Here is a 23404-nt window from a genome sequence, read left to right as displayed (position 1 = left end):
CATCTAAAGATTGCAGAAACGTTATGCTCCTGTAGTCTTTTTCATAAACAACAGTATATATATATATATATATATATATATATATATATGATGCTCACTTTGTTTGCTTTACAGTTCAAAATAAATAAGTTTACTGTACATTAAATCCAAGTAGACTTTAAAGTTAGAGCTTTAGAATTGTGTAGGATGCCATCCTCCTAGTCAGAAGGGGGCAGTGTCTGCTATGACAGACTACATTTAGGAGTGTTTCTCAAATGCTGCATCCTAGTGAAGCAGCGCCCTTAATAGGCCAGTTGTTTGGGGGCTTCTATACAAGAGTCCTCCTCAGCATTAAATGGTAGAATGAGACAGTCCAACGGCTTGGCAAAACCAAAAAGGTTTCCGTTCCCGCGATCACAGCACCAAAATACTATAACAATTAATTTGGGGAAAATATTTTATCTAGCAAATCTTTGGATTAACTGACTTTCTATTACAGTACAATGCAATCATAGCACAACCTGATTTTGCCGAGTTAGATGCATCCCTGGGTCAACATATTTTGTTGATCCTGGAACAACATTCCTGTCCGAAAATTTGGTCCTAATCATATCCCTACCCCTAAACCTAACCCTACTCATAACTTATCCCTAGAATCAGAGGGAAAGGATAGGTGACTAACACTGATGTAGAATCACATGAACCTGTTTGTAAGCCTAAACTTGACATAAACTGTAAACTTGTCCCTTAAATCTGGTTGAATGGAATGTTGTTCCAGGATCAACAAAGATGTTGATGCAGTAACGTTTTGGACTTTAAAATCAGGTTCTACATTGGGGGTAACGCATTAGAAGTAACACAAGTTATATAATCAAAATTATTTTTTGAAGTAACTAGTAAAGTAACGTATTACATTTAAATATCTAAGTTAGTTCTCTTACGAGAGGTTCTCTCGTATTGCGTAAGTTTAGCTTACGCTACGGGAAAGATTCATCTTCTCGAGATACTGAAGCCAAAAAATTATCCTTAATTTTGTATTCCTTGTCAACGCAGTGCAGCAGCTAGCAGACCTAGAGCAGGCCATCTCGCGTGCTCATTGGCTGCCCTGCGGGCAACTGCTGCAGCCTACCAGTGAGCCCGGCGTGACGTCACGCCCAATGAAGGGCGCTCGCGCCTTCATAGCGTCACAGCCCGCCAGAATGGGCGTGGCTTAGCGTATAACACTAGGGGCTGTAGGCTGACTTCCCTGATTTTCGTCTCTTCAGCGAGCTCTTCGCATCGCTGGATCTGAGAGAAGCCACCGCCGCCGTCGAACAGCGGACAGCCAGCTTAGGAGAGCGCTGAGGAAGCCGGCCGTCTTCGCCACCTTCAGCCATCCGTGCGAGCTACGCTATCCGGCGACGTATCCTTTACCTTGCTAAAACCTATTCTAAAACTATTCTAAAAGAACAGCGAGTGTCTTTTTTAAGACGCCTCGCACTTCCGGCTGTGAAGCGCTTCCGCTGTCGACCCTGCGGGCTCGACTCGAAGCCTTCAACACCCCCCGCCTCTCCTCACCGACGCGCAGCTGCCGCTCACGAGCCTCACTGCCGTCGCATCTGAGAATGAGGCCGAGGGACACGTACGAGCACGCGGCTAGCTCTCTTTATGTTACAAGAGAACTACCCCGCCCTCGTGTCCCCGTTCGCGCGTCATGCAGAGCCCTCTCGAGCTCTCTGCATGACCCGGACGGGCATCATCTGTGTTACATGTAGGTCCCGTGCCCACTACTCGTGCGCGCGCCCTCGTACAAACACTGTTCCAGTTCTGCTCGACCACCGAGCACGCGGCTAGCTCTCTTTACGTTACAAGAGAGCTACCCCGCCCTCGCGTCCCCGTTCGCGCGTCATGCAGAGCCCTCTCGAGCTCTCTGCATGACCCGGACGGGCTTGCGCGCCGCCGTCGAAATGTCTCGCCATGTCAGTCCCCTTAGATAAGGCTACTGCAGTGGTGTATTTGGCAGCCAACGAGCCGGTAATGCAACCCGCTCGCCTGCACACATCCGCCGTTCTCGCGGCGACCCAGAGAAATCTCAAGTGAGTATAATGTCAGATTAAGAATGTAAGTTACGTGCCCGCTCACGAGCGCTCACGCTTAACTTACTAACAGACACATCGCCTCCGAAAAGACGTGCGTGTTTAAGTTTATTCCCTGTCAGTCCCCTTCAAACAGGCTACTGCAGTGGTTCAATTAGCAGCCAACGAGCCGGTTTGTTGACCCTCTCGCCTGCACACAAACGCCGTTTTCACGGCGACCCAGAAAAATCTCAAAAAGAGTATTTAATGTCTGGTCCGGCTCATGCCGTCGGTGTTGTAAGTGTAATGAAAGTGCCCACGCCCCAGTGTTCACCACTACACATAAGCACTCCGAACCTCGCAGAGCACACTCTCATGAAGCGCAGAAAAGCCGCTTGAGTGTTGAATGTAAGAAATGTGTCCAGAAGTCTGTGCCCACTATCTGCCCGCTCTGTTACACGATCAAGAAAGCAGGTTATTAATGTAAGTCTCGTGCCCGCCAGAGTGCGTTCACGCTTGCTAACACAAACCTCCCCCCGGGCTCCGCCCGCGCGTTTAAGTGTTATCACAAAACGCAAGGCATTAATAAAACGCTCCCCATCCATTATGATCGGGGCGTCAAATACACTTGTAAGTCTAGTGCCCGCGCTCACGCTTACAGGAAGATTTTCCGCCCGGAGCGCTGCTCGCGCGTCAAAGAGTGAAAAAAGAATGTTCCCCATCCCTTATGATTGGGACATCTCACATAAATCAGCCGGTCTCGGCTTTCAGCGAGCAGCCATTGCCCAGAACCGAGAGCGCGCGCGCCGCGCTTTCGGCTCCGGGTCAGTTTCACAAAAGAAAGCAGGTTATGGATGTAAGTCTCGTGCTCGCCAGAGTGCGTTCACGCTTGCTAACACAAACCTCCCCCCGGGCTCCCCCCGCGCGTTTTAAGTGTTATCACAAAACGCAGGACATTAATAAAACGCTCCCCATCCATTATGATCGGGGCGTCAAATACACTTGTAAGTCACGTGCCCGCGCTCACGCTTACAGGAAGCTTTTCAGCCCGGAGCGCTGCTCGCGCGTCAAAAAGTGTAAAAAAAAAAAGAAAAAAAAAGAAAAGAATGTTCCCCATCCCTTATGATTGGGACATCTCATATAAATCAGACGGTCTCGGCTTTCAGCGAGCGGCCATTGCCCAGAACCGAGAGCGCGCGCGCCGCGCTTTCGGCTCCAGGTCAGTTTCACAAAAGAAAGCAGGTTATGAATGTAAGTCTCGTGCCCGCCTGAGTGCGTTCACGCTTGCTAAACACTAACCTCCCCCCGGGCTCCGCCCGCGCGTTTAAGTGTTATCACAAAACGCAGGGCATTAATAAAACGCTCCCCATCCATTATGATCGGGGCATCAAATACACTTGTAAGTCTCGTGCCCCGGAGCGCTGCTCGCGCGTCAAAAAAAAAAGACAAAAGACTGTTCCCCATCCCTTATGATTGGGACATCTCACATAAATCAGCCGGTTTCGGCTTTTCAGCGAGCAGCCATTGCCCAGAACCGAGAGCGCGCGCACCGCGCTTTCGGCTCCGGTTCAGTTTCACAAGCCCGCAAATGGCGGCGGTCTGAACCCGGAGGCCATTCGCCCCCTAGCGGCTCACATAGCTGCGTGGGAAACTATCCCAGGGATTTCAGAATGGGTGTTGAGCACAATAAAGCAGGGCTATACACTTCAATTCATTCGCCGTCCCCCACGCTTTCAAGCCCGGACCGCGACGATAGTGAATGCGGAAGTAGCACACCTACTTCACGCAGAAATAGCAAAGCTGCTGTGCAAAGGGGCTATAGAAAAGGTACCGCCTTCTCTGAGCGAGTCAGGCTTTTACAGCCGATATTTTCTCGTACCCATGAAGGAAGGAGCCTTCAGACCTATCCTAGATCTGAGACATTTGAACTAAGTGCTTGCGAAAAGACCGTTCAAAATGCTTACGACCAGGAAAATCCTCGCGCACGTTCGCCCGAGGGACTTGTTTATTTCTCTAGATCTGAAGGATGCCTATTTTCAGATTCAGATAGTACCCCGTCACAGGCAATTTTTGAGATTCGCCTTCGATGGTCAGGTATATCATTACACCGTCCTGCCGTTCGGCCTGTCCCTGGCACCCTGTACATTTACAAAGTGCATGGACGCGGCGCTCGCCCCCCTGAGAAGTCAGGGGCTGCGAATAATGAACTATCTGGACGATTGGCTGATATTGGCACAGTCAGAGACAGGACTGCTATCTCACAGAACAGTGCTTCTCAGTCATCTGGAAAGCTTGGGTCTCACGGTCAACTGGACCAAGAGCTCATTACTGCCCAGTCAGTCAATTTCCTTTTTAGGAATAGCACTGGACTCGGTGACCATGACGGCTCGTTTATCGACACAGCGCGCACGCCGTGTTCACCACCTAGCCGCATCTTTCCAGAAGGGCAGCTTTCTCCCTTTGAAAACATTTCAAAGGATGTTGGGCTGTATGGCATCAGCTGCAGCGGTGCTCCAGCTGGGCCTACTGCGCATGCGCCCGCTCCAACGCTGGTTGAATGCTCGCGTGTCCCGCCGGGTGTCTGGCGGCCAGAAAATCAGAGTGACTCAGGCCTGCATAGCAGCTCTGCAGCCCTGGTTAGTGGCCGACTGGTACCAGCAGGGAGTAATGATGGGAACCATCTCTTATCGTAAAGTCATCTCGACAGACGCGTCCAACTCGGGTTGGGGCGCACTGTTCGAGGGCAGACCGGCCTTTGGCCCGTGGTCAGACCAGGAGAAGGGTTTTCACATATACTGTCTGGAAATGATAGTGGTCGAGAACGCGCTGAAGTGCTTCCTCCCGTTCATACAGGACCAGCATGTTCTTGTCCGCTCGGACAACATGTCTGTGGTATCCTATGTAAACCGTCAGGGCGGTGTCAGATCCAGAAATCTCTGCAATCTGACGGAACGCCTCCTTATTTGGTCTCAGATGCACCTGCGCTCGCTGAGGGCGGCGCATGTGCCTGGCCATTTGAACGACGGCCCAGACAAACTGTCCAGGGACAATGTTCCCCCAGGGTAATGGTCCGTGCACCCCAAACGGTCCAGAAACTGTGGCGCCTATTCGGCAGAGCGGAAGTCGACCTATTTGTGTCAAAAGACAACGCTCAATGCCCGACGGTCTGTTCGAAGGACGAGGACGCGCTGGCCCAGGTTTGGCCCAGCCTCCCGCTATATGCTTTCCCTCCGGTCTCTCTGTTGCCACAGGTGATCAAGAGAATCAGGGAAACGCGCCACTCGGTGCTCCTCATAGCCCCGCGTTGGGATAATCAGATTTGGTGCCCGGAACTAGCAGGGCTGTCGCATACAGCTCCGTGGCCGAATCCGGTGAGGGCAGATCTCCTCTCTCAGGCTCGCGGCACGATCTGGCATCCCAATCCAGAGCGCTGGTCTCTGCATGCATGGTTGATCAACGGGTACTCGTTGCCCTGCCAGAAGGAGTGATGAACACGATCACGCAGTCTAGAGCCCCTTCCAAGAGAAGGCTCTACGCGTCTAAATGGTCGGTGTTCTCTGGATGGTGCACCGACAGAGGTCTGGACCCGCTGACATGCGGGGTGGCGCATCTGCTCACCTTCCTACAAGAGCTGTTGGATAAGGGAAGGTCCCCATCCACGCTCAATGTATACGTGGCGGCCGTGGCAGCGTTCGCAGAATCGACGCACGGCCAGTCATTGGGAAGACACGAGTTGGCCATCCGCTTCCTTAGAGGAGCTAGAAGGATGAATCCGCCGCGCCCCCCGTCGGTTCCCATGTGGGATCTTTCATTGGTCCTCGAGGCCTTGAAAGCTTTTCCTTTTGAACCACTAGACACCGTGGGGTTGAAATATCTATCACTGAAAACCGTCTTTCTGATTGCACTGTCGTCAGTAAAACGTGTAGGGGACCTGCATGTGCTGTCTGTCAGCGCGTCGTGTCTTGAGTTCGGACCGAATGACTCTAAAGTCATCCTCAGACCTAGACATGGCTATGTCCCTAAAGTGATGGGCACTCCATTCAGAGCGCAAGTTATTTCGTTGTCAGCTCTCCCAGCATCTGACAGCGAAGGTGATGTGAATCTCCTCTGCCCTGTCAGAGCGCTGAGGTTTTACATTACGCGCTCCGCCTCCTTCAGGCGTTCAGAACAGCTTTTTTGTTTCGTTTTGGGGGCGCACCAAGGGTCTCGCCTCCTCGAAACAGAGCCTGTCCAGATGGATAGTAGACGCTATAGCGGCCGCTTACGCGTCAAAAGGTCTGCAATGCCCTCTGGGCATCAGGGCTCATTCCACGAGAGGCGTGGCCTCTTCCTGGAATTTCTATCCATGACATATGTGTAGCCGCGGGCTGGAGCTCCCCGTCTACCTTTGTCAGGTTTTATAACCTAGAAGTTCCTGCCTTGCAGGCTAAACTGTTGTCAGTCTGAAGGAGAGGTGTATTCTGCCCAGATCTCCTGCTCAGATCTCCTGCTCAGATCACTCTCACATGACTCAGCTCTCCTGGTTGAGCTGCACTAAGTAGGGTATGTGCCATGTGCCTATACAGACCGGCGCGCTGCTCTGTATTCCCTATGTGTGCTTATGTACAAGTGATGGCCCGCGTGGCTGGCCACCTTATTTTTTCCACTTATGGGGTTCCCCTGAAAGCTCGGGGTCTCATGTGGATGCTTGGCGCGCACGGCGTTGACAAAGTGTTCCCGTAGCGTAAGCTAAACTTATGCAATAGGAGAGAACCTCTCGTAAGAGAACGATACTCGGTTACTAACGTAACCTCGGTTCTCTCTAGAGAGGGAACGAGTATTGCGTAACCGGCCGTGCTCGCGCCACGAGCGACTTCGCTTCAGTCGACGAAAACCAGGGAAGTCAGCCTACAGCCCCTAGTGTTATACGCTAAGCCACGCCCATTCTGGCGGGCTGTGACGCTATGAAGGCGCGAGCGCCCTTCATTGGGCGTGACGTCACGCCGGGCTCACTGGTAGGCTGCAGCAGTTGCCCGCAGGGCAGCCAATGAGCACGCAAGATGGCCTGCTCTAGGTCTGCTAGCTGCTGCACTGCGTTGACAAGGAATACAAAATTTCAATAAATTTTTTGGCTTCAGTATCTCGAGAAGATGAATCTTTCCCGTAGCGTAAGCTAAACTTACGCAATACTCGTTCCCTCTCTAGAGAGAACCGAGGTTACGTTAGTAACCGAGTATCGTTTTTCAAATAAGTAATGCAAGTTACTTTGTTTTCCCATGTATTATCTGACAGCTCTCCTGTCCTCATGTTGAGAGAAATGAGGAGTAAGTGCAGAGGCGTTGTGTACGATGTGACGGTTATTGTAGTTCTAGACTAAATGTGAACATGCATTTACTCATCTCACTTGCACAAAACAGATTCAGTATTCCTCAAAATGAATAAAAACAGTGAAAATACAGTCAAAATATCACGCAAGCCTGCAATAATAAATTAAATAGAACAAATACACTTTATGGAATCTAATTTTATTCACTAATGTCTTTGCTGCGGACCTTCGATGATCCAATTCAATCACACTTGTAAGCAAAAATTACTAAACACCACATTTGTGTTTCTTTTTTTAAGAAAGTAAGAGGCCCAGTCCCAATTCGCATACTATCCGTTTTAAATAGTATTCGAAAATAGAATTAGTATGTCCTAAATCGTAGTATGTTGAAATGAGTGTTCCAAAGGTACCCGGATGGTCTACTATTTCCGGTCAGAATCCGAAGTGCAGATCGATGCACACTCTAACGGCTAATATTGCCCACAACCCATCGCACGTTGAACGAGGATTCTGTTAGAAATGAAGCTCTAGCATAAGTTCTGCCGGGAAGACTCAATTGTTACGTCACTCATTACCTTCTCATCTATCCAATCGTGTTCTAATACTCGTGGTATTTAAGATAGGTACTTACATATGTCTGAGTTTGCAGATGCTGACACTCCCATTTACCTCCATCCTCCCCATCACCACCAAGATGGTTCCTTCCCCTCCATCCTCCCCACCAACACCAGGATGGTCCCTTCCTATACCTCCCAGGGGGTCGGCTGCGCCCCTGCCTTCGACTTCAGGCAGGAAATGCAGAGTCCAGACCCTCGGACTGCGAACTATGGACGGGGCCTACGCCAAAGAACTTTATTGCTTGCCTGGCTGTCAATAAATGTATAATTGTTACAGTATTTATTCTCCCGAGTCTTTCTGGTAGAACTACAAACACGAGGGAAAAGTGTTAAAAAAAACTAAAGACATGGAGGACGCGCGAGTCCATAGAGAGGTTTAGATAAAGGGGTTTGTGTGATTAATTATCAGTATCTAACCTGACGAAAATGTATTTATTCAATGTTGTCTATATTATATTGCATCTGCAGCAGCATTGTGAACTTTTGTAAAGATATGTTTAGCCATTACCTTTTAAATGCATCATTATATTCAAATTGCAAACACATGAGGAGAGTCTCCGTATGAAAGATCCACGACTGGCAGATGAACGTGCTCTCCGAAACGGTAGGATATCAAATTAGATTGAATTGAGTATTTTAACTGTGACAAGATAATTGATAGGGCAGTTTACGGTGAAAGGATGCACGCAACAGATTTGTCCGTTAAAGATGACGTGATAGTATGTCCCAAAGCTTGCCTACTCTTTTGCTACACACTCAAAAGTATGTACTTTTTCTTCACAAAAAGAGTACATACTTTTAGGTCGTAGTATAAGTAGGCGAATTGGGACTGGGCCAGAGTGTTAACTTTCTTCTGCTGCGTCCTATTCTTCTGCAATTTCAGAATGGCTGTGCAGCTGAAAGGTTTGTCTGAGCGGTGCCCTCTACTGTACAGGTGTGATTTTACATTTCCTTTTGCATTTGCACTTTTGGTGTAAAAAAAGCCCTATACATTTGCTAAAAATATAACCTTTTTTCTTATAAAAAAAAGCCCCGGTGAGAAAAAGTTACGCAAAAATTACATAACACATTACTTTCTATAAATAGTAACTAAGTAATGCAATTAGTTTTTTTTTTATGAGTAACACAATATTGTAACACATTACTTTTAAAAGTATGTTTAACACCCCAACACTGAATACAATACAGTGAATAACAAGGCTGTGGTCTCCCGGTGGGTTCCATCAGCAGCTTCCCAATTGAGAAACACCCTAGATCTTACCTTAATTACAGTCAAACAGTTTACTGTTAAGCATGGCCTTGTTAGTCTCTGCTGGCATCTTTCTCCATTGATGGCCTTTCAGAAATGTCTGTGTATTCTCACGCAATAATATTGCTAATAATATTAGATGTTGTACTCATACTGGTTATTCTTTGGAGTGTGAAATAGATCTATATATATACACTGAACAAAATTATAAACGCAACAACTTTTGTTTTTGCCCCCATTTTCATGAGCTGAACTCAAAGATCTAAGACTTTTTCTATGTACACAAAAGGCCTATTTCTCTCAAATATTGTTCACAAATCTGTCTAAATCTTTATTAGTGAGCACTTCTCCGTTGGCTAGATATTCCATCCACCTCACAGGTGTGGCATATCAAGATGCTGATTGGACAGCATGATTATTGCACAGGTGTGCCTTAGGCTGGCCACAATAAAAGGCCACTCTAAAATGTGCAGTTTTATAACACAGCACAAAGCCACAGATGTCGCAAGTTTTGAGGGAGCGTGCAATTGGTATGGTGACAGCAGGAATGTCCATCAGAGCTGTTGCCCATGAATTGAATGTTAATTTCTCTACCATAAGCCGTCTCCAAAGGTGTTTCAGAGAATTTGGCAGTGCATCCAACCGGCCTCACAACCGCAGACCACGTGTAACCACACCAGCTCAGGCCCTCCACATCCAGCATCTTCACCTCCAAGATTGTCTGAGACCAGCTACCCGGACAGCTGCTGCAACAATCGGTTTGCATAACCAAAGAATTTCTGCACAAACTGTCAGAAACCATCTCAGGGAAGCTCATCTGCATTCTCGTCGTCCTCATCGGGGTCTCGCCTAATGGGGTCGGGGCCTCGCCTCGTTGTTACCGACTTGAGTGGGCAAATGCTCAGATTCTATGGCGTCTGGCACTTTGGAGAGATGTTCTCTTCACCGATGAATCCCAGTTTTCACTGTACAGGGCAGATGGCAGACAGCGTGTATGGAGTCGTGTGGGTGAGCGGTTTGCTGATGTCAACGTTGTGGATCGAGTGGCCCATGGTGGCCTTGGGGTTATGGTATGGGCAGGCGAATGTTATGGACAACGAACATAAGTGCATTTTATTGATGCCATTTTGAATGCACAGAGATACCATGATGAGATCCTGAGGCCCATCGTTGTGCCATTCATCCACGACCATCACCTCATGTTGCAGCATGATAATGCACGGCCCCATGTTTGCAAGGATCTGTACACAATTCCTGGAAGCTGAAAACATCCCAGTTTTTGCATGGCCAGCACACTCACCGGACATGTCACCCATTGAGCATGTTTGGGATGCTCTGCCAATATCCAGCAACTTTGCACAGCCATTGAAGAGGAGTGGACCAATATTCCACAAGACACAATCATCAACCTGATCAACTCTATGCGAAGGAGATGTGTTGCACTGCATGACAAATAGTGGTCACACCAGATACTGATTGGTTTTCGTTGGGGTCTACCACATGGAACTCAGTGGTGAGAGTAGAGTCCAGAATGTCCTTGGTGTTGACCCATGAACGTTCCTCCGGGCCGAATCCCTCCCAATCGACCAATCGAGTGGGTGGAGAGTCTGGGAATAAAAGAAGAGCGGGAGGTAGAAAAAGGACAGTGACTAACACGACGAGACTGCATTAGATTGTCGATCTGGATGGCAAGATGAATGAACTTGTCGAGTTCTCTCCCCTCATCACGACAGACAAGCTCCGCTTGCAACTCGTGACTCAGACCTCTTCGGAATATCACTTTTAATGCGTCATTGGTCCAGTGGGTCTGCGTGCCGAAGGTTCTGAATGTGAGCGCATATTCGGGGGCAGTGGAGCGACCCTGAGTGAGTTGAAGAAGTTGATCGCCCGCTCCCTTGCCCTCCTTGGAGGGTTCAAAAACCTCCCGAAACTGTTGGAGGAACGCCCTCGAAAGTGGGGAAAGCCGTGCCATTCGATCCCCACACCGCTGTGATCCAGTCAAGTGGATTCCCTTCCGGTTAGCAGGGAACAAACGAAGGTGATCTTACTGGTCTCGGTGGAGTAGAGCATGGGTTGATGGCCAATAATGAGCGAGCATTGCAAAATAAAGTATTTGCATTTTCCTGTGTCTCCATCAAATCTCTCGGGAAGTGTGAGTTCCCGCCTCACAAAGGGTTGGGTCTTGTGGCGCAGGCAGCGGAGCGAGGTATTTGCTGCGGAGACAGACTTGGAATGGGAGTTTGCAGGGTCTGGATGGCTTTCACCAATTCCTCTGTCAATGAGGTAGGGCGGTTTAGTTGATGGTGATGAGCAGTGAGTTGATCTGCTTGGGCAGAGAACACTGCAGTGAATGAAGACATCATTGCTGAACCTTATTGTGGCGAAGTTTTCTGTAATGATTCATCAGAAGCAGTAAGGTCCATTGGCAACACTTTTCTTTGAAGAATAGTCAACAGGAAAAAAGGTCAGGCACAGGCAAGATCAACAGAATAGAGCGGGCTCATACGTAGTCAAATCGAGGCAGGGGGTCAGGGGCTAGCAGCAAGCAGAATCAAATCCAGGTACGAAGCAGTGGGTCAAGAGGCAGGCAGCGGGCAACAGGAGAATCAGATCAGAAGGGATAGAACACGGGCAGGCAGGATACAGGAATAACGCTCGGAATGTTCACAGAAGGAAAAGAGACTTTGCACTGGTTGTGATGTGAGTGAGGCTTTTATGAGGGTGTGGAACAAGATGCAAGTGCGTGAGTAATCGGTGATAACAGGTGCGGGTGGAATCAGTCCCGGAATGATGCATGGGAAAGTCAGAACTCGGGTTAGGGCGCCCTCTGGCGGCCAGAGAGGGAGGTCATGGAGTCTGAGATCGTGACAGCCCCGCTGTACATTATTTTTAACATTGCGTGTGTTAACTTAGTGATGCAAAATGACAACAAAGATCTGCTTGGCTCTCTGAAGGGAAATCTACAATTTAAAACTGATACACTGATAAAACCATTTATTTCTTTATTTTATTTTGTACAACTTAACAATTTGATTTATTGTTCATCTTTAATTATCTTCTTCTTCAGGAATGTAACTAAACTCGGGGTGAGGCTTATATCTCATGCTCTGTGATGCTGCCTGCACTTCGCCATCATAATGAAGGTCTCTGATGAGGATCCAGCCTACTGAGTATGGTAAGGTTCAAGACGACCTTCAAGAAAGATCTTGCTGAATGGCAAGCTGATATGAACAATGAATGGCTGAAACTGGCTTCTGCCCTTGAACTACATTTTAAGGGCTTGAAGTACCTATCAATGCGAGAAAGGGAACAGGTGTGGACCAGCCTTGAGAATCCACAACCAAGGCATTAAATTAACTCTCGCCATATGGCAGTAAAAAAATTGGTGTTGGCGAGTACATCAAATGTTTCCAACAATGGAATTAATTCCAGAGAAATCAGCAATTTTAACCAGTGTTACAGACCGGGTCTGTGCGTCGCCTGCCAATGATGTCATATCCGCGCTACCCTCAATTTACAGTTTTACTTTAAGAAACCATGGAAACAACAAATACCTTTAATATATTATGGGCCCTATCTTGCACCCGGCGCAAATTACTTTGTACACCGACGCATGTATCATTCGTATTTTGCACCCGCGCAAAGCAGACTTTTCCCTCCACAGACGCACGCCGGCAAACTAGGGAATGAACTTGCGCTCCCTGGGCGGTTCAGCGCAAAAAAGGAGGCGTGTTCCAGCGCAAACAATCCCTGGTGCTATTTTGCAGTTCCAGAAAACAATTGCGCCACTGACCAGAAAAAACCTAGTCTAAAGTCAGTGGCGCTTTGCGCGTACATTCAGATGCTATTTTAAGCGCGCATGCTTGGCCATAATACAGAGTGTGAACAATGCGCATACACGATAGATGATTCTATCATCTACACAGATGCATTTTCCTTTGTGCAAATGATACATTATTATAAGGAAAAATATTAAAACACGAGGGAAATCATTGTTGTGTCCATGACGATGGGAAAAATAGGCATAAAGCTTACACATTTACCCAAATTATTATATGCATGTTTAACCGGAGCTAATTTGGGTGGGTTTGTCCCATCCCCAATGTCACTTCTCTTTCTTTTACAGGCCGACGAGAACATTGATCTCCTCGGCTGAGAACCGATTCTGAAGCGCGCCTGGTAAATGCACCGTTATAATAGTATTGCGCCATGGAACAAGCGCACCTTGTTCATCATGCTCTTAAAGGGAATGCGATATAAAGCTCTTATTGGTTTGTTTCCCGTTACGCCCAAACCACACCTATGAATAATGAAGCTACTTCAGACCAACCCCTTTTAGATTTGCGTCGAGCGCAAGAGTCATTTATCCCGCCGGTTAAACTGTCCCACAAAGTTCCTTGCTCTTTGCGCTTGACACTTGCGTTTTAGATCGTTAAAATAGGGCCCTATGTGTTTTATGAGACAGGTGAGCAACTGTTTGGATACATTTATTAACAGAAAAATAATCATTGTTATTTAGCTCAACATGGTTAAATCTTATTGATTGAATCACTTGTTTTCTTGATTTACCTCGAGTACAATGTTTTTACCATGCCTTAGAGACAGCGCTATTGTGTGATTAACGTAGCAAAATCAGAGAGAGCATTCTCCATCATAAAATATATTTTAAAATTAATGAATTGCATGCCATTGAGCAACAAAAGTCATTCAGTTTTTATGAATATGATATTCTATCAATCTAGATTACTGCAATGTGCAAAAAGTGTCTATTATCAGCCACTGAGCGAACGCACAAACATAACTTTCAACACACTCAAATGATTTTAACCATGTAAAACAGTGCTGCATTACCCAACATAAGCAATGAAAAGCATAATAAAAGCTCTGCTGAACTCGAGGCCGGTGTGTATCACAGGTCTCTCCCTTTGATTCAATGAAGTTATTGTGAATATACATGTTTTTGATTTTTAAAAATATCTGCGTTTACAGCTGTAATTAATTTCTGTAAATACATCTATAATTACACTGTTTACCTTCCCTTCCCTTTAACCCACACTTAAACCTACCCATACCACCAAATATGTCCACCACCAACCTTATCCGTAACACACCTCAATAGCAGCACAAGTGTTTTGCAATACAATATGAACACAATATGAATTACATTGTACTCATTTTTTGAACACGACTATGTGGTTTTATTTTACATTTGATTACTTTATTAAATTTCTGTAGGTGAAAATTGTGAATTTTTACTAGTATTTAAAATGTGGTGTCATTACTGCCTTATTTAGCGAAAACAGTTTCATAGCTGGTAAAAAATATTCATGGCTGGTAAATTTTTTAAGTGACCAGACATTGGCAGTTGTGGTAAAAAGTTAGTTTTTAGGCCCCATCCACAACCCTGTAAAGAAGACGAAAATCCTCCTGCTGGGTTCAGACTCAGGTCTTGTCCACACTAATGCGTGTTGTTTGAAAACGCACCTTTTCTGTCCGTTTTGTCGTTGATTTTTCCTCCTGTGAAAATTGAGCTTTTTGTAAACGCAGAAAAAGTGTATACATTTGAATAAGTAATTTTTGTGTTGTAGTGTGGACTGTGAAAACGCAGGTATTTGAAAACGATGATGATGGATGTTTATACTGCTATTGTGCCTGTTATGTGCAGGGTTGCCAACTCTCACGCATCTGACGTGACACTCACGCATTCAGCCTCAATCTCACGGTCTCACACGCAACAAAGAAATCTCACGCTAAATTAGACACTCATCTGTGCTGTATTTTTTTTTTCACTTATGTGCACTAATTTCCGAATTACTATAAGCAAGTTCAGGCTCTTAACTACTGATTGGACCAATGCATTTTCTCACGCAGAGAAAAATCGCAGACAAAGAGGACACTGACACCGACAGACTAGACAGAGAACAAGGTTACTTTTGATATGGAACAAATTCTCAGCTGTTAGATTCTGTCAATATTTCCAACGTTTTGGCGCTTTTAAATGTGACAGATCGCTGTAGGGCGTCAGTTCAAACAGCACGTGATACAGTAGCCTACAATCCCCCTCCCCCTCCCCCCGTCAACCTCCCCCCCCCACCCCCATCCCCACCCCGTCAATAGATCTCACTCCAAGCAAAACTCAAAAGTTGGCAACTCTGTATGTCCAATTCATTTTCACACTGTTTTTAAAGATATGTTATTTTGTACACTCTTCATATCACAGTCCTGCGATCATGATTTAAATGTCCTAAATTTCACAGTCCTGCGGCAAAACATGAGAGCAGTTTTAACGTTTTAGACCAAACATATAATGGTGAGTAAGATATTTAGCTAAATAAAATGATCCTCGAAGAAGAATAGCATGAGAACCTTATTATGTCTGTTCCGTCTGTATCATCTCACTGAGCTTTTGAGGCTTTACACATGCGCAGGAAGGTTAAGGATTAATCTGGTGTTTTCTGACATTTCAGTGTGGATGAGAAACTTTTATAAAACGATTGAAAAAGCTAGTGTGGACGGAAAGCATTTTGAAAATGAAATGCCGCTTTAAATCTATCTGGATTAATGCAGACGTGGCCTCAGAATCAGAGAAGGAAATCGAGCTTAGCAATGCTCTACATCACGACAGAGCTGAGCGCAGTATTGAGATGGATAATTAAGTGTCCTCTACACAGGGGCCCATGTTAAACTGTCTTTCTTAGCCTGCAAATATCTGGCCACCCCTGCAACCTCTGTACTACATGAAAGACTTCTCTCACTGACTGGCAACATTATATGTATGTATGGGATGGCCATGTATAAGTGATCGGCTTATGTTCAATCATAAATAATAAAAATAATAAAATAAAAAAAGTTGTACATTGTCTATCCAATGTTCATCTAACATAATAATGACTTTAATTGATCTTTTTTGGGCTAATTTCTCAGCCAGTATTCATGTGTGATTAAATATGATTAATTTGATTAATTAGTCGTCATATCATGTAATTAATTAGATTAAAAATATATTGTGTTTACACACAGTTTCAATGTACAGCACCTTCAAAAGTTGAATAAAAACATAGAAAAAAGCAAAAACACACCTGATGCGGATTCCTTCTTCATTTTTTAGAAGTAGTTAAAAAATCGTACTGAATTTTTTGTAAAAAAAAAGTTACATAGCCATCTTGCTTCGACCAAAGTGACTTGAACACACTTGACATCGTGATTACCAATTACAAATTCGTAAAAACAAACTTCTCAGGAGGACTTGATCACACCATTTAAAAATCTTTCTGCAGAACTGAGCACACATTCTGCATGGCAGATGTATTGTGTTTGCCATATTTCAACTGTCCAGCACTCCTGTTTCACTTGAGTTAAATACCAAAAAGATTCTCCATACCGAGTATATCTGGATAGGGCAGGCAAGTGTGGTGTAATTTGCCACTGTAAAACTCCAGACCGATGATAGCGAACATCAGGATGGCAAAGAAGAGCAGAAGACCGATTTGCAGCAGGGGCACCATCGCTTTCATAATGGACTTCAGAACAATCTGTAAACCTGGTGGAATTAAAATGGATTAGTACAAAGTACTTCTTGCCAATAAGTGGTTTTACTTTTAATAAGAACTATTGTGCTTCATATGTGTTAATAGTAACAAGATGACATTGCTTTTGATCCTGCTCCTGGAGGGCCACTGTCCTGCAGAGATCAGCTCCAACTCCAACTAAACACACCTGAACCAGTTAAATCAATCTCTTGCTAGGTATACTAGAAACTTCCAGGCAGGTGTGTTGAGGCAAGTTAGAGCTAAACTCTGCAGGACAGCGGCCCTTCAGGAGCAGGTTTAAACTGCCTTGACTGTGATTATTATAGGTAGTGGTAATAGGATGAGTAACTTACTGGGGATTCCTGAAACTAGTTTGAGGGGTCTTAACACACGCACAGCTCTAAGGGTTCTCAGATCCACTGGAATATTCATATGAGAACCAGCAGTGGCCAAAATCCTGAGGAAAAAAGCACACACACAAAGAAAAAGGAGAGTAAGACTTCATCAAAACAGTTAAAAGTGGCCTAAATCTAAAAAAAATTGACACAGAAATTAATGACATAATTTATGCTATAGTTTTCACATCTAGCATTACATTTGTCAAAACTGCATGCTTGATTTACCCTTGAATCCTAAAATCCTACCTATTTCTTTATATATAAAAACAAAATGTGATTTAATAAATAAGACTTTGCAACAAGGTTCATCAATGTTAATGCATTAGGTATAATTGACATTCATTAACATACATGTATTGCAACATAAATGAACACATTAAATTAGTAAATTATGTAAAAATGCATTAGTTGATGTTAATGAATTTCTCATTGAAAAAAGTGTTAAGATTAATGATATTCTTAAATTAGTTGAGGCTATGATAGCATGTAGGATGTCGCGCACTCCAGTCAGTTCATGTCAGGCGTTTCAAATGCATTTAAAAGGTGTGAACAACCTAACAAAAGAAATGGGAAGTGGGCACTAACTATGCCATGCGTTATGAACATTAGTGAGAGCTGTTTTAGCAGTGTGTGCACTTCCCAGAAATGTCACAGTGATAAATACATTGGACAAAAATATCTGTGAGCACTAAGACCGTTGTTAATATTCAGGAGGAACTTAAAGTCATGAGCTCTAGGATACATTTGAATAAGAGAATAATAATTACAGTATGGAAGAGGAAAGAGGAAAAAGCGAGCGTCAGAAAGAGAGCGAGCCATGGAGCGAGTGAGTGGGTGAGTGGATGAAAGCATTGCTCGGGGGTGTAAATGGTGTGAAAATTCAAGGTTGTGAATCTTTCTGTAGCCTCCAGAACTCCACCACGTCCGTACTATTATACATCATGATTTGAATCAACAAATCCTTCATATCTGCCACAGGAACAGAGAGGAGCCTGTTTCATTATCCATTTTTATAAACAGCGGTTTCTTACAAGAGCTTTTAATCTGTGATTCAAAAGAACTTATGTAATGCTTTGCTGATCAATCAATGGAGAGTTTAGGCTCTGTACTATGTTTAAAGCATATTGGGATTTAAAAAAATAGGACAGTATGTTTAATAATAATCTGTCTTTAGATTTAACAACATTTCACACATTTACTGTAGTGTAATGATAACATCTTTAACACAGGCTTTTTTTAAGAATGTGTTTTGCACATGTCATAATACGCAATTATGTTTGTACCTTTGTGTCATGGCATACATTTCTATCAATCAGTGTAACATGACCAAACACTATTAATTATTTCAAAATTTGGCTTCTTTGTACCTGCGAGTGAAAAAGCTGAAATGCAAACATGAAATGAATATGGGCTCACCCACACATGAACACCTACACACAACACTGAACTGAGCTCTGAGAGGCAGTGAAGGGGGAGGGGATGGAGGAAGATGGAGGAATAACATTATCAACACTTAGTGGTGAATCATCAGCATATCTGCAGCAAATGCTTCATCTTTCACACACTATGAAAGAAAAGGCTTCATGCCGAGTCTATGCTGTGTTCTGAACATCTGACCGCACTATATGCACATGCAACTTTGTTGTCCACATCCTCAAGATACAGGGGAAGATGAGGAACCTTAAAGGGATAGTTCACCCAAAAATGAAATTCTGTCATCATATACTCACCCTCATGTCATTACAAACCTGTAAGACTTCTGTTCATCTTCGAAACACAAATGGAGATATTTTTAACCAAATCAGAGAGATTTCTGTCCCTCCATTGACAGTCCACACAGCTAACACTTTGACACTTCAAAAAGTTCGTAAAACTAATCCATATGAACTGCGCGTTTTAGTCCAAATATTTAGACACATCGCTTTATAAACAGACTGAATTTAGGCTTTATTCACATATAATGATCAGCGATCATAAACAGAAACCTGCTTAACGAGAACAAACCTCATTGGTTCTTGCTAAAGCTCAAACGAGCTGTGTTACACAAGAGAATGAATCTCATTGTTTCTTGCTGAAGATCAAACGTGCTGTGTAACACACGAGAATGAATCTCATTGGTTCTTGCTGAAGCTCAAACGAGCTGTGTTACACAGCAGAATGAATCTCATTGGTTCTTGCTGAAGCTCAAACGAGCTGTGTTACACAGCAGAATGAATCTCATTGGTTCTTGCTGAAGCTCAAACGTGCTGCGTAACACGAGAATTAATCTCATTGGTTCTTGCTGAAGATCAAACGTGATGTGTAACACACGAGAATGAATCTCATTGGTTCTTGAAGAAGCTCAAACGTGCTGTGTAACACACGAGAACGAATCTCATTGGTTCTTGCTAAAGCTCAAACGAGCTGTGTTACACAAGAGAATGAATCTCATTGGTTCTTGCTGAAGATCAAACGTGATGTGTAACACACGAGAATGAATCTCATTGGTTCTTGCTGAAGCTCAAACGAGCTGTGTTACACAGCAGAATGAATCTCATTGGTTCTTGCTGAAGCTCAAACGTGCTGTGTAACACACGAGAATGAATCTCATTGGTTCTTGCTGAAGCTCAAACGAGCTGTGTTACACAGCAGAATGAATCTCATTGGTTCTTGCTGAAGCTCAAACGTGCTGTGTAACACGAGAATTAATCTCATTGGTTCTTGCTGAAGATCAAACGTGATGTGTAACACACGAGAATTAATCTCATTGGTTCTTGCTGAAGCTCAAACGTGATGTGTAACACACGAGAACAAACCTCATTGGTTCTTGCTAAAGCTCAAACGAGCTGTGTTACACAAGAGAATGAATCTCATTGGTTCTTGCTGAAGATCAAACGTGATGTGTAACACACGAGAATGAATCTCATTGGTTCTTGCTGAAGCTCAAACGAGCTGTGTTACACAGCATTCAAACAGCATCTTTTATATAGCGCTTTATACAATACAGATTGTTTCAAAGCAGCTTTACAGTGATGACAGGTAAATAATGCATTTCGGTTGATGTTCAGCTGAAGTCAGTTGCTGCGTAACAAACAAGAATGAACCTCATTGGTTCTTTTAGGATTGTTATCGATAATGAAAATAATCAACAAATTTAATTATCGATTAGTCACATCTGGGCGCTGTGATCAAAACCACCAGCCAACCACGTTGCTTTACAGTAGAGAATAACCCATTGCTATGGACAAAACGCATATGGAAAATAGCAGAGGACACATGTGAGCTGGTGCAGGAAAGGTACAGTAGTGAGCTGTCAGTTCAACATTATGATACTCATATTTGTTTTATCATGTCAAAAGCAAAGTTTCTCCATATGTTCCCAGCAGACCTTCAAAAAAAAAATCAAATTGGCTCTGTCCCAGCAGATTCACTTGCAGCTAATCATTAATTTCAGATGAAATGAAAGCCACAAGCAATGGCCTACTGGCCTTGTTTCAGTTCCCAGATGAGTGAAAAGACACATGTAGTTTTCTTTTAAGTCTGACTTACTTTCACTGTTTTTAAAGAGGTCAGGTATGTTGGAGCCAAAAGTGTGTCAGATATGTAGCAGGGATAATCGGTTTGATTTCATATTTTAATCATCATTTCAAGACCAGAATTAAGAGAAAAACTGGCATTTAAAGGGAAATTCTAAATTATAATAATAATTTGAAAATAATTTAAATAATTATAAAAATAAATCTGAAATTCTAATAAGGGTGTATACAAATATACAGTTATGTGGATATTTCCACGCAAAACTAAGAACAGTTGCTATGATATTCAGATATCAAAACCAAGATTGGCCTCATTCATAAAACGAGAAAAAACTAATTTCCCTGTAAAACCATTTTGCATTTAACTTAATAATTAGTAAGACTGGATTTAAGAACAATTTACACAGAAATAGGTTCTGCTCATGATTTATGAATTAGGCCCAGTCGATGCAGTGTAATAATGTCTATATAACTAAAAAAGAAATTACACCTTTCATTGATATGACGTGTGTTAAAATCAATGTCAGACCTTGTTTTCCACCTTTTAAGAACATCTACTAAAATGCGGAAAAAAAAGACCTGGCATGATTTTTCATAATTCCATCTATTAAATGGATAAAATCTATTGTGCAAAATCCTTTCTTGTTGTAGACACCCACATTACCTTGACAACATGGGGTCAAGGTTTGGTTGGCTAGCACAGACTGTAACTACACCATTGACAGCCATTTAAATGTAGTTATGTATTTGGATAAAATGTTAATCATTTAAAGGGGTGGTTGATTGCGATTTCACTTTTTTCATTTCAAATAGTGTGTAATGTTGCTGTTGGTGCAGTTCCAACTTTAAAACCAGAGGCAGCAGTTGTTGGGCCACAACCTGTAAGTAAGACTTAATAATTTTAAATGTATTTGCATGTATAATTTTAGACGTAATGTTTTAGTTTTTATCAAGGACGTAAACAAATGCCAGCGCTGGCTTTAGTAGCCACTTAGTTATGCTATATCGTGTATCTATGAAAAAACAAGTACAAACATTTTGGACCTGAATTTGTAATTATGTACTCATTTTGTAAATGTATTTTCCATGTATACTTTATGACGTAATTTTTCGATTTGATCAAGAACGTAAACCAATGCCAACGCTGTTTGTTTATAGTAGCCAGTTAGTTCGATGCTATTTTGTGTGTATAAGACAAACGTGTATAAAGTTGAAAAAATTATATGTAATCGCAACAGCAAACTTCTCGCCTGTCAAGCCAGACCTACATCAACATGTTAGGTCTGGGAACTCACAATTGGCATACCTCAATCCGAGGGGCGGGATAAAGTGATGTCTTTCAAATTCCCTCTGCACGCAATAGGACAGCGCTACAACCAACCAGAGCAACGGGCGGCTGTGGCTGAGTGAGTCCCATGCGTTTTTCCACCAGCGGAGCTAGTTGATATATTAAACTTTTGCTGTATCTGGTCGTCAAAACTCCTAACCCATCTTCCTTTTTTAAGAATGACTTAAGTGACGTTCTCTTAACTCCAAGTCATCCAGAGTCGCGGCCAAAGCCGATTCGAAAGAACGCTGTTCGCCAGCAGCATCTTCTTTGTTTTCAAGTAGCAGGGAAATCCCCAATGGAAATCACGCGGAACCGTCACAACTCTGCCGTCATTATGTTAAGTCCGCCCACCAATTCTATACACGATGTGATTGTCCTGACCAGAGTTTGGTTTTTCCAGCTCGAATGCCAACGGAGAGTTGCTAGACCACACTTTGCTGCAAAATAATTTTTGCTGCCGCTAGGGTGCGTCTAGATTTCTAGGCTAGCAAACTTCAGCTTCTGTTATTAGATGTTTTCACGTTCTGTTGGCATTTAACACAGTTGCCACATGTACACCTAAAGAAAACGAGACACCGAGTAAACTAAGTTTTGTGAATAGATAAACGGTTGTTCATTATATCGATAAAACAATAACTTTAAAAAACGGTATTACTCAGTCATTTATTCAGTTATATTAAATATTTAATCAGGAGAAAACTGTATCTCAAAAGCTAACAAGCAGCAGTAGCATTTTCAAGTAACAGCGTATCGAAATTCTTATATAATAATAGTAGAATAGAATAATAACAATACAAAAATGTACCATTCAGAAACGTTTTGTAAGAGCCGTGTTTGGGGAGGTTCTGCCTCGACTCTTCATTGACACTTTCTGGGTCTGATTCTGGCTCAAACTGAGACTGCAGTATTGACACCATTATTTACATTTGACCGGAGCACATGCAACTTTCGCCTGTAAAGGTAATGGGCGTGAAGTTTCCGGACAACGTGCGCTACCGAGTTTAGCCAATTACAACACACCGGTCCAACTAACCAATCTGAGCCCATTGCCTGTTTCTGAGGGAGTAGTTTCATAGAATCAGGAAGTCAACCGGTCGTTCAAATGACAGAGGAGAAAGCGGCTTACAATAAAGGTGAAATTTATGAAAAATGTATTAATAATATTAAAAAAACAAAAAAAACACGAAGACATGTTATATTGCACCTCATAAACACAATCATGCAAAGAAAAAAAGCAGTAAACCATCCGTTTAAGTGGATGTTTCTCCAGTGATAGTTTTTGGAGGGCTCTTAATTGAGTGAAATACACTGTATATTTCAAAAAAAGTTTTCTTTGCTTCAAGAAGTTGGTGCAACAATAGTGCGTTGCAATTCAAACTGGTTAGATCTTTTTTAGGGAAATGAAAAGGAACAAATATTTTATTCACT

General features: G+C 43.5%; 1 protein-coding gene across 2 annotated transcripts in view; it reads right to left on the bottom strand.

Annotated features, from left to right (window-relative positions):
• The window catches only part of cacna1eb (calcium channel, voltage-dependent, R type, alpha 1E subunit b), a 131008-nt gene that overhangs the window by 86420 nt on the left and 21184 nt on the right, over positions 1 to 23404 (bottom strand). Inside the window, exons 1-3 of one of the 2 annotated variants that reach the window (XM_077242050.1) lie at positions 21953 to 22030; positions 17087 to 17190; positions 16586 to 16744 (exon numbers count right to left, since the gene is read on the bottom strand). In XM_077242050.1, coding sequence (XP_077098165.1) covers positions 16586 to 16744; positions 17087 to 17165 — 238 coding nt within the window. In that variant the 5' untranslated portion in view covers positions 17166 to 17190; positions 21953 to 22030. Of the gene's footprint in view, positions 1 to 16585; positions 16745 to 17086; positions 17191 to 21952; positions 22031 to 23404 lie in introns of those variants that run through there. The other variant, XM_077242049.1, reaches the window with a different exon arrangement.

The sequence above is a fragment of the Siphateles boraxobius genome, unplaced genomic scaffold (genome assembly GCF_051911475.1).
Source record: "Siphateles boraxobius isolate OS27281-9 unplaced genomic scaffold, OSU_SipBor_1 25, whole genome shotgun sequence".
Lineage (NCBI taxonomy): Eukaryota > Metazoa > Chordata > Actinopteri > Cypriniformes > Leuciscidae > Siphateles > Siphateles boraxobius.
The sequence above is the reverse complement of the archived record's forward strand: the minus strand, read 5'-3'. Positions and strand labels throughout refer to the sequence as shown.